This window comes from Gymnodraco acuticeps, unplaced genomic scaffold (genome assembly GCF_902827175.1).
Source record: "Gymnodraco acuticeps unplaced genomic scaffold, fGymAcu1.1, whole genome shotgun sequence".
In the NCBI taxonomy this organism is placed as follows: domain Eukaryota; kingdom Metazoa; phylum Chordata; class Actinopteri; order Perciformes; family Bathydraconidae; genus Gymnodraco; species Gymnodraco acuticeps.
Window position 1 is genome coordinate 2,884,434 of NW_022992206.1, and position 12,347 is coordinate 2,896,780.

The following is a 12,347-nucleotide window of genomic DNA, read 5'->3' on the forward strand; positions in this document are numbered from 1 at the left end:
ACTAATATAATGCAATTTTTTGTAGAGTCAATGAAGAATCCCTTTACAGGTAAAGTAACAAGATGAGAACGTCTTTTGCCGTTAGATAAAATAAATGTAATGTAATAGGACAAACATCTCAATATTTGAGAGGCTGAAAACAATTCTCTGCAATTTTTGCATTTGGAATCTAGTTTATCAATAAATCGATCTAAATAATTGGAGATGATTTGTTCTGACTATCGGCCAATTGATTAGTCAACTAATCATTGCATAGAAGACCAAAGCTTATGATACAATCTCCATCTTTCTTTCACTGTATAAACTGAAATATATCCCGAAACCCATTGTTTATATTTCTTTGTTTCATCTTTTCTCGCCATTCTGAACTGAGAAATCCAACATATCTATCAACCTCCAATGTTTCTCTGAACACTGGCACCCTGCTACTGGCTTCAACACTATGCAAACAAATAACAGAGCAATTGTTTAGTTAAGCAATCAAAAGATGGAAACCATTAAGCAATAAGTCAAATAAAAGGGCGCATTTGAGCCAAAACAAATACTCTAAAGGGGCCTATCTGAAATGTGAGTAATAACGTGTATAGTCTGCTATGATGTTCATTTAGCTTGGTCCAATGCAACGCTCCTCTTATTCTTGTATCTTGAATTTAAAGGAAACAGGCAAAACCTTTAACAACTAACGACATAATTGTGAAAACTTTTTCTTAAAATACTGTATAAGGTCCATGGTCACCGCCTGTGTAAATACACCGTTTTAAGGGACCAATAACACAACACAAACTAAACAAACTTTCATATCAATATTTGAGAAGTAAGCTTGGACTTGTTACCCGAAAAACGAGGTTATGCTGTTGGTTTAGTTTGGAATAACTACTTGCAGAATTTTCATGAAACTTGGTGGAAAGTAGCATTCTTTGAGTGTGAGGAAGATGGTAAGGCCTGTGGTGATAAGATAACTCAAGGAAGGTCATGACAGGTCAAGTATGAAACAATAGGCATATTAGTTGCACACAACATTTGCTCTGGTTTGCCAAAGCAAAATTCCTGTAGAAGTTCTTCACTTGTTTGTGTGCAAGACATGCAGGTGGCTGACATCCAACTTGGATGTAAGCCACCTAACCCTGGTTGGTACACACTTGGATGATCCAAGTGTGTACCAACCACGGTTCGAGTTATGTGGGAGGGGTCTGAGCTCCCACGGACGCAGTGAAATCATACGTGGGGGTCGCTAATACATTACCAACAACCATTATTTTAAATCACAAATAATGCATGTGTCAATGTAATGACTTGAGCGTTATTTACGTTAACGAGGTAATATAGGCTAAAAGAAAAACATGTTTTCCAAAAGAACAACGCATCTCTTGAATGACAGTATGCCTGCACTGCACCTCCAAGGTGAGCAATACATTATTACGCAATCTATGCATGTGAGCGTGCTGCGCGAGCCAAGATGATGTGTGTGTGTGTGTGTGTGTGTGTGTGTGTGGTGTGTGTGTGTGTGTGTGTGTGTGTGGTGTGTGTGTGTGTGTGTGTGTGTATGTGTGTGTGTGTGTGTGTGTGTGTGTGTGTGCGTAGTTGAACCTTAAGTTTGTAGCAAGTAGGGCTGCTGGCATGCCCGGACTGGCCTGTTAAGTGGCCTGCTGGCCTGGCGATTTGTTTGTTTTGTTTATGTATTGTGAACGCAACGCTGCGCAAATGTGGGTTTGCCTCACAGGGTGACTGTCTGTCTACTACATGATGTGTCATCTGTTTCATGGGTGTTTCCATAGATCTAGTCTCTTTATTTTCCCCTCAAAATGCATGAGATTGATGCATTTAACTCCAAAATAAAAAATAAAATAACCCCTGTCCATATGTTTATTATTAGTGTGTGTGTGTGTGTGTGTGTGTGTGTGTGTGTGTGTGTGTGTGTGTGTGTGTGTGTGTGTGTGTGTGTGTGTGTGTGTGCGTGCATGCGTGCGCGCGTGTTAGTTGGAAAGACCCCTGGTACCAAACCAGAGTGTGGGTTTGACAGCCTATTGTTGACTGCCATACATGACACTGTTTCCTGCTCCACTGTTGAACTTAGCTTAACCTTTACACAGGACCTGAGACATGATGGACACCTTGATCTTATCAGTGAAAAGAAGATGAAGCCGTTTCAGAGAAGCAGCAGGCTGGATGGCAGCAGTCCCAAGCACGCATGCACCAGTTAATGGCAGCTAAAGACACATAAGCAGATTGGTTAACAGTCAATGATTACCAAACTAGTCTAGAGTTTAGAGAAGAGAGGTGGTGGGCGGTGTTGCAGGCACCTTGAAGGTACCTCCTGAAGACAATAATGATCACACATGGTTCTTAAAAAGTAGAAGAGAAAGAGAATAACAAAAAAATAGATGGTAGTGTTTTGTTGGACGGAAGAACTACTGGTCACGAGGAAATGGTGTTTGACCAAAGAATTTCCCGAGTTAACACAAATGTGAATACTTTGGTTCAACCACTGCCAGCAAAGCCATCACTCTATTGTTGTGAGTAGACCTCTGTTAAAAGTATTTTCACCCCCACCCTACAGGAAACAGCGGCATGAGCGACGTGGACACACCTTTCGAAGAGAATCCTCAAGGCGAAAATCCCCAAAGCCAGCGGCAAGGCAGAAAACAAGTGCCCCGCTTTGGGGTACTCCACCCCGGGAGCCGGGTCCGCCAGGTCCGCCCAGGTGACGTTGTGTGGGAGCCAGAACCGCTCGTTCCAGAACCAGGCTGAAAGAGCAGCCATGTTTCTGTGTCCCGGGCCCCGGACGGTTGGATGAAAATAAGTTATTATCCAAAAGAAAAGGATGAGAGAAACTTGATGAAGCCTCCTTCCCCTGGGTTACTTGTGCGATGAATTGCCTCCCTCAACTTTACTGTTGAATTGAAGAGGAAACAAGGCCCTTCCGGTGGACATTTTCAAAATAAGACTCCAAACGGTGACCGTTAGATTTAGTTTGAGTGGCAATATCACGAAGTATTATTACTTTCCATATTAAGGTTTAATAGATATTTACTTTTTGTTGAGTTATCTTTATAATATTGCATTTTGTTACTTGAGTTGGGGGGGCTGATAGTAATCATCAAAATACAGTATAAAAACTATGCTGCCTCATATTATTGAAAATAATGAAGAAAGAGAATTCAATTGGTCTCAGAGAAAACATAACCATCACTCTTTTTTTATAATAGGTGAAAAGAGTGTCATGTGTGTCCAGTCCATAGACTGTATGGGTCCAATCACGTTACATTGGAATCATTGTTTTCTAATATAAATGTGAATGGCAAATAAGGCTACAAACATAATCAAAAAGTGTTCTACATAAGACCAATTGAATCACCCAATTCGTTAATTTATTATAACCTTGAGTCAAGTCATAGTTAAGGTTTTAAATAAACATCACGTTTATTTATAATAGAAACAAACAAAAATACATTGATGATCCATAAATCAGTCACCCTAGAAATAATCAGCGAGCCAGCCTATCAAGGGCGGATGGGATGCTCTATTAAGTTGTAGTGTTGGCTGTTGTGAAATTATTATAATTTGCCAGTTTTGACTTGTAAATGATAAGACCCCTGACACTTGCCAAAAAGCTCAAATAAAGTAACGAATTGTCCACATTTCTTCATCTTGTGTAGGTCAATCTGGTCAGCTTCCGGTATTTATTGGCTGTTGTTAAAAAGCTTGACAGACCTTGGCTGCCCTCCTGAGATGAGGGCTGGAATTGAGGAAGTGAAGGCGGGTCCTCCCTCACCGAGGGGATGGGTGCCATGCATGTATGGGATCCATCCTGCTGTTTCCCTGTTGGAGCCACACTGTTGTCAGAAACTTTAATATTTAACTATGGTATGGTGGTGGTTGTATAACCTATACTACTATATTATAGGCTACACTGGGAGATTGTACTGCCTCCATTCAGTAATCCGATTGATAGGGTATCTTTAAAGGTGCCAAGTCAAAGGCAGATACAATTGACGACTTGTGATCGATGTGATGGCGCACACTAGTGGACAAAATATACATCGCAACTACAAATTGTTAAGGAATATTATGTGACATCTTGACCTTTAGGGGATTTTATTTCTGTAATGGCTAAGATGTACATTGCACTCCACTAAAAGTCACCATCAACATGTATATTTTGTGCATTTCGAATTTGCTCAAAGTTTCTTATAAAGGACAGACATATTATTGTTTTTTTCACAACACCACAATGGTGTAGTGTTACGAAAATGGAGCATCGCTCCATCCGTGTTGTTAAGGAGGGATGGGGCAGCTGCAGATCTGTCTGCTGTCTAATTATAGATGACCATTTGCCCCTTTAGAGCGCGGTATTATTAGAAATCTCACAGGCCAGTTGACTCAATAACTATGCAAGGGGTTTCAGCCAGGGATCCTGATTTAAACAAGTGGTAAATGATGTGGCTCCACGGTCTACAACAAAACTAAGAAAAAGTAACACGATAGTAGGATCAAGGAGAAACGATAATGGAGGAATTTTTATAAAGTGTTTCAACAATTATGAAACTGGCAGGCAGGGAATGTATATTACCACTTCAAGGCCAGAGGAAATAGGCTTCCCACTGACTTTCACGCTGCCTTGAGCTGAATCTCTTATCAACAGAGCATTGATGGAATACACTGGCATATGGTGTCATGATCACACATGGGTTTCTTGCATTTTAATTGTCATCAAGTGGTTTCAAAATAATTCAAAAGATTCTTAGATTATGAGGGCATTTATAAATTGAATATTTTTTGCAGCAATAATCCATACTCTGCCATGAGTTATGAGGCCTCAGGTAGGACTATAAGAAAGGTTAAAGTAGACATGGCTAGAAAATGGTAAAGGTGAAGAGTTTAGAGTGGCAGCCTGACTGAGCTCAGGTCAGATTACAGGGAGTGTGCTGCAGAGTGTGTCCTGCAGGCACACACCAGCAAGTGCAAACGAAAACATTACACACGAACACAGACATCAAGTTCAATAATTTATTCCAAAATAAATCATTATAAGAAGTCCAGAAGAAAACAACACATGTGAGTGTTAAGGCAGAGTAAGGCACTTTAATTTTATAAATTATGTCACATTTAGTAAGATTAAGGTCAGGGTTTGAATATCGTGTAAGGCAAAGTGATTAAAATCCCTTAAACTTTTAAGACTGGGTAGATTTAAAACAACAACTTGTTTCGAATCAGTAAAAACAGAAGTAAGGGTTTTCTGTCCATAATACGACAGAAGCGGGTCAACAAAGCAGCGCAGGTATTTTCTGTTTGAGATTTAAACATGAAGGTAGTCAGGTTTAGGCATAGTCTTCACCTAACATCCCCCCTGAAATGACCTGGGTTAGACAGTAGTTCTAGTGTAAATCCTTTCTCAGCTTTCACCTGTTCATCAGGCTGCTGTCATCCATCACATGTGCTCTGGGTGGTCTTGCAAACATTTGATGAACTCTGTCACTGGATGGCCGTGGAAGCAGACATTGTGAACAGCAGTGAAGAGAGGAAACCTGGCGAGGTAAAATAAATAATTTAAGAACAATGGATATTACCAAAGAAAAGGTTGAACATTTTGGGAAATTGTCCTATTGGTTACCTAGATTAGAAGATTGGTACCACACTTACAAACTCATGTAACCACTCGTCGCTTTTGTATAGATTAAAGAAGCAAAATATGACAAAGCAAGCTGTTTCTCCTGTTTTCAGTCTTAGCTGACACCTTTAGCTTCATATGTACTATAATAACATGAGGGCGGTACCAATGTTCTCAGCTAACTCACAGCAAGAAAGAGTATGATTGAAATGTCCCACTATTCCTCAACATTTTTGCATAACATGATGTGAACACAATCACAAATTAGGTTGAGATAGCATATTCAAATGGACCCAGTTATACTGACACGTATCAGTAATTGTAGTAATGATAATGTCCCAACAAGCCATCTTTTGGATAATCCCTGATTTGTCTCCAGGTTCACATTTGACTGCTTCCCTTCATTGGTCTGCTACCTTTTCAAAAACAATGTATTATGTCTTACTTACTTTAGCTGTGCTTTTCTTAATAACCTCTCCATAAATATGTTCACTCGTTTATTTTCTTAGCATAGTTTAGGTTGTATACCTTCTGAATGTTACCATGGGTGTATGTGTGTGTTGGACAAAATATGACAAACTTACTTCTCCACCAGTTTTTTCTGTTCCAAGATAACGTGGACCTCTGATGCGGTGGCTGGACCCTGAAGCTTCTGACCGTTCAGCAGCTCGTTCTCTAGCTGCTCGATGCTCTGAAAAAAAAGATTGTTGTCATTGTTTAAGTGTCTGATAATCCTTTCCACGAGAAGGGAGTGATACAGACAAACACAGAGGAAGAGGAAATCTGTTCACTCATACTTTTCCTGTTTTGGGCGAAAGCCTCTCCAATCTTGCGGTTGCGTCCACCGTAGCAGGTCGTGATGAGGTCAGCGATGCCGCAGCTCTCCAGGAAGGTGGCGGGGGAGACGGGGCAGTTTGTGCAGAAGATCTTGGCGAAGGCGATCATCTCCATCAGGCCGAGACGGATCACCGCTGCCTTGGTGTTGTCGCCGAAGCCCAGGCCATCACAGAATCCTGCTCCCACTGCCACAATGTTCTGGAGACACAAGAGCGCACACTGCTGTCGTTGGGTTGCACTTTTTACAGGTTGGGGTTAGTACTAATGCACAGGAGGAATCTAACTGTTTGGATGAGAAAGAAATTGCCTCCAAATAGATCACGGTTTGCCTCTTTAATGCCTTTGATGCATACACATACCCTGTTGAATACTGTTTACATATTGAAAGAAATCCAAATATATCAAAAACATAGTGAGATTATAAGTGATAAGAATTTTTTTATCCATTCTGCACCTTCAATATGAGCAGATGCATCTCTTCAGCATGATATTTGAAAGTTTTCCGTAGAAGTGTTTTAGAGTTACTAGTTAAAGAGGTTTTGGCAAATGGTGAATTGAATAGATTTGTAAAAAAACATTATTCTGCATTGACTTCTTTTTATTTTATGATATTTTGGAGCATTTCAACTTTTATGTATTTTTTAGAGCGCACAGACATTGAATGACATTGGAATTTCTAAGGCACTCAGATGCTGGTGACAATAGAAATAAGTAAATGTGTTTCGAAGGAGGAGAGCTCACCTTGAGCGCCCCGCAGATCTCAACAACATCAGCCTCCTCCACCACAGTCACACGGAAATTGGTGGTCTGCATCAGCTCCTTCAGCATGGGCCAGTGGGCTTTGTCTTTGCAACCTGTGTCCAAAAGTTACAAATAAATCAACACCATTTCCCATATTGCAGCACTTAAGAAATGTATACTGTATAAAACAATAAACATGCATTGGTAAGACTAGACAGAAGGAATAACACTGTTTTGTTCAAAATACATTTCTAAAAGTTATATATTAAATAGTACGGATTTATTTTTTCAGACACACCAAAATGGTGATGTGTAAAAGTGTGTTTTTTTAACTTCATTTCAAAACATATTTTACACAGCGTAGCCCAAAGTGTTACCATGAAGATTACCATGTGGTCTACATAACATAGGAAAACCAAATCTGAGGCATGACATTACACCTATTTGATGATAGTTTTGAACAATATAATGTATGTTAATTACTGTATATATGTAATATCAATCAGTCATGTTGCTCACTGCGATTCTGTCTCAAAGTTGCTGTTTACAGCTAAAAACATGTCAACAGAGAGATGTATATTGTAAGCATGCATCCAGACTCAAAGCAATACTGTGCTCTACTTTCATAGTAAAGTCCTATCCAAAGGACAAATTCAATTAGATTCCCTTAATTATCCTCCGTACCAATGGTTGTTTCACAGAACTTCTCCTCAGCGACCTCGTTGGCGATGTTTGCTCCCATGAGGACCATCGTTGTGATGTCCAGCTTCCCTCTGATGACCTCTGAGATCAGCTTCAGCCCCCTCTGGACCCGCATCCACCCCCTGGAGCAGCAAATTTAAAAATTAGTATGCAGAAATACTTTCCCTTTGTTTTGTGCATAGTGAAATTCCTGCTCCAGAATTATACAAATCTGGTATATTTCCAAATTGGTTCCACCTACAAATACTTGCTTTGATGTATTGGTGCATAACAAAAAGAAATACATGAATAGAAAATACCGGGAAAATGCAATTAAAGTATTAAAAACCCTATTAAAAATAGTTATGTTCTTGCCATTTAAGCTTCTTTGAATTTGAAATGTGATATATTATAAATGTATAAGTACTGTACACGTGCTCTGTGTGGATCTTCTTTTGGATTCTAACATCACAGACATTATGATTGTACAGCCTGGCAAATAACTAATAAAAAGTGAAAATGGGGGGGGGGGGGTTACCTTGGTTGGTTATTGGCGAATGGTTACACAAGCCAAAAAAAATGTATGACATCATCAGTGGCCAAAATCTGATCAGCTCATTTTCAGAGAGGTTTTAATAGAAATGGATCAGGACAAAAAGTGAGAGAATCTTTTTTCCTGAAACTTTCAGAATCTCTTTACACAGAGGGGACACATGTTGATGTAGAAAAGACATGAAGAAGTGGATTTTGCACAATAGGTGACCTTTAAGTAAAAACATATTGACCAAATAAAAAGAAAGTTTCCCCTTAATTACTCAGCAATGTTTATATCCAAAATAGGTCAAGTTGGAGTAGAAATGTCAAGAAATGTTGCAAATATTATGTTATAGTACCATATGTTTCCATATAAAACGTAAGAAAGACGTTACCTTGATGAGAGACATGCCTACAGCATCCTTCTTGATGTGGTCTTTGATAGTGTCACACACTCTCACGATGAACTGGTGAGGGATCACGAAGATGAGGATGTCAGCTCCTGTCACAGACTCAGCTAAGTCTGGAACAGCCAACTGAAGGAGAGAGAGGAAAGATGGTGAAACTTTACTTTATATCACAACACCAGAAAGTCATAAATGTAATCCAAGAGTGTTTGTTTACCACATTGGGGGGCAGCTTGTGGCCGGGCAGATATTTCACATTCTCGTGGTCGTTGTTGATGATTTCTGTGAGTTTACGTCCGTTCACCGTCTCCTCGAACACCCACATGTTCACTGTGGTGTCGAACCTGTCATACTTGGCTGCGTTGGCACCCACAATCTTGGCAACGGCAGAGCCCCTGTGGACATGGAGGTACACAGTGAGAGACAGTGGCTTGTTGTACTTCAAGTTTCCCAAAAAAGATTAAATGTCCTGATGTTTTCTGTTACATTGAAATTATACATTGGTTTAAATGAATGGTCCTGAAGTGATACTAGAGACAAATATATGAAAAAGTTGTCTGAAATCCATTCATAGGTTTGACAGTTTATATTGTGTTAAGGGAATTGTGCGATCAAATGTGTTAACATTACATTACATTGCATTTAGCTGACGCTTTATCCAAAGCGACTTACAATAAGTACATTCGACCAGGAAGACACAACCTTGAAGAAAACAGAATCATATAAGTACATCAGGTTTCATAGAGCCAAACATTTCAAGTGCTACTCAACTGGCTTTAGGTAAGCCAGTCCTTTATTAGTATAAATGTGCTTTGTTAATAAATCTATCGCTCGAAGTGGAGTCGAAAGAGATGAGTTTTCAGTTTGCGCCGGAAGATGTGTAAGCTATCTGCTGTCCTGATGTCAATGGGGAGCTCATTCCACCATCTTGGAGCCAGGATAGCAAACCCACGTGTTTTTGCTGATGGGAACTTGGGTCCCCCTCGCAGCGAGGGAGCAGCGAGTCGTTTGGCTGATGCAGAGCGTAGTGCACGCGCTGGGGTGTACGGTTTAACCATGTCCTGGATGTACGAAGGGCCAGATCCATTCGCAGCATGGTAAGCAAGTACCAGTGTCTTGAAGTGGATTCTAGCAGTTACCGGAAGCCAGTGAAGGGAGCGAAGGAGCGGAGTAGTGTGGGAAAATTTAGGAAGGTTGAAGACCAGACGAGCCGCTGCATTCTGGATGAGCTGCAGAGGTCGGATGACACATGCAGGTAGACCAGCCAGGAGGGAGATGCAGTAGTCTAGGCGTGAGATGACGAGAGCCTGGACCAGAACCTGAGTCGCTTTCTGAGTCAGCTGGGGACGTATCTTCCTGATGTTGTAAAGCGTGTATCTGCAGCAACGGGTTGTAGCAGCGATGTTTGCAGTGAAGGACAGGTTGTTATCTAGGGTCACACCCAGATTCCTTGCAGTCTGACTCGGGGAAACAACTGAGGTGCCGATGTTGATTGTTAGGTCAAGAGTGGGACAATCTTTTCCCGGAAGGAAAAGCAGCTCAGTCTTGTCAAGGTTGAGCTTGAGGTGATGAGCAGACATCCACTGAGAGATGTCAGCTAGACAAGCAGAGATGCGTGCGACGACCTGGGTCTCTGAGCGGGGAAAGGACAGAATTAATTGGGTGTCGTCAGCGTAGCAGTGGTATGAAAAACCATGCGGGCTAATGACTGATCCGAGCCAGTTTGTGTACAGGGAGAAGAGGAGGGGACCAAGAACAGAGCCCTGAGGGACCCCTGTAGTTAATTGACAAGGGTCGGACTCAGACCATGTTTCTGTGTCCCGGGCCCCGGACGGTTGGATGAAAATAAGTTATTATCCAAAAGAAAAGGATGAGAGAAACTTGATGAAGCCTCCTTCCCCTGGGTTACTTGTGCGATGAATTGCCTCCCTCAACTTTACTGTTGAATTGAAGAGGAAACAAGGCCCTTCCGGTGGACATTTTCAAAATAAGACTCCAAACGGTGACCGTTAGATTTAGTTTGAGTGGCAATATCACGAAGTATTATTACTTTCCATATTAAGGTTTAATAGATATTTACTTTTTGTTGAGTTATCTTTATAATATTGCATTTTGTTACTTGAGTTGGGGGGGCTGATAGTAATCATCAAAATACAGTATAAAAACTATGCTGCCTCATATTATTGAAAATAATGAAGAAGAGAATTCAATTGGTCTCAGAGAAAACATAACCATCACTCTTTTTTTATAATAGGTGAAAAGAGTGTCATGTGTGTCCAGTCCATAGACTGTATGGGTCCAATCACGTTACATTGGAATCATTGTTTTCTAATATAAATGTGAATGGCAAATAAGGCTACAAACATAATCAAAAAGTGTTCTACATAAGACCAATTGAATCACCCAATTCGTTAATTTATTATAACCTTGAGTCAAGTCATAGTTAAGGTTTTAAATAAACATCACGTTTATTTATAATAGAAACAAACAAAAATACATTGATGATCCATAAATCAGTCACCCTAGAAATAATCAGCGAGCCAGCCTATCAAGGGCGGATGGGATGCTCTATTAAGTTGTAGTGTTGGCTGTTGTGAAATTATTATAATTTGCCAGTTTTGACTTGTAAATGATAAGACCCCTGACACTTGCCAAAAAGCTCAAATAAAGTAACGAATTGTCCACATTTCTTCATCTTGTGTAGGTCAATCTGGTCAGCTTCCGGTATTTATTGGCTGTTGTTAAAAAGCTTGACAGACCTTGGCTGCCCTCCTGAGATGAGGGCTGGAATTGAGGAAGTGAAGGCGGGTCCTCCCTCACCGAGGGGATGGGTGCCATGCATGTATGGGATCCATCCCTGCTGTTTCCCTGTTGGAGCCACACTGTTGTCAGAAACTTTAATATTTAACTATGGTATGGTGGTGTTGTATAACCTATACTACTATATTATAGGCTACACTGGGAGATTGTACTGCCTCCATTCAGTAATCCGATTGATAGGGTATCTTTAAAGGTGCCAAGTCAAAGGCAGATACAATTGACGACTTGTGATCGATGTGATGGCGCACACTAGTGGACAAAATATACATCGCAACTACAAATTGTTAAGGAATATTATGTGACATCTTGACCTTTAGGGGATTTTATTTCTGTAATGGCTAAGATGTACATTGCACTCCACTAAAAGTCACCATCAACATGTATATTTTGTGCATTTCGAATTTGCTCAAAGTTTCTTATAAAGGACAGACATATTATTGTTTTTTCACAACACCACAATGGTGTAGTGTTACGAAAATGGAGCATCGCTCCATCCGTGTTGTTAAGGAGGGATGGGGCAGCTGCAGATCTGTCTGCTGTCTAATTATAGATGACCATTTGCCCCTTTAGAGCGCGGTATTATTAGAAATCTCACAGGCCAGTTGACTCAATAACTATGCAAGGGGTTTCAGCCAGGGATCCTGATTTAAACAAGTGGTAAATGATGTGGCTCCACGGTCTACAACAAAACTAAGAAAAAGTAACACGATAGTAGGATC

The 12,347-nt window shown here is 40.5% G+C and overlaps 1 protein-coding gene and 1 pseudogene across 2 annotated transcripts in view; both read right to left on the bottom strand.

Annotated features, from left to right (window-relative positions):
* Positions 1-11,675, bottom strand: part of cers5 (ceramide synthase 5) — a 24,638-nt gene extending 12,963 nt beyond the window's left edge. Inside the window, exons 1-2 of one of the 2 annotated variants that reach the window (XM_034205745.1) lie at positions 10,618-11,675; positions 2,588-2,760 (exon numbers count right to left, since the gene is read on the bottom strand). In XM_034205745.1, coding sequence (XP_034061636.1) covers positions 2,588-2,760 — 173 coding nt within the window. In that variant the 5' untranslated portion in view covers positions 10,618-11,675. Of the gene's footprint in view, positions 1-2,587; positions 2,972-10,617 lie in introns of those variants that run through there. The other variant, XM_034205746.1, reaches the window with a different exon arrangement.
* Positions 5,057-9,523, bottom strand: LOC117539541 (annotated as a pseudogene).
* Positions 11,676-12,347: the final 672 nt, after the last annotated feature.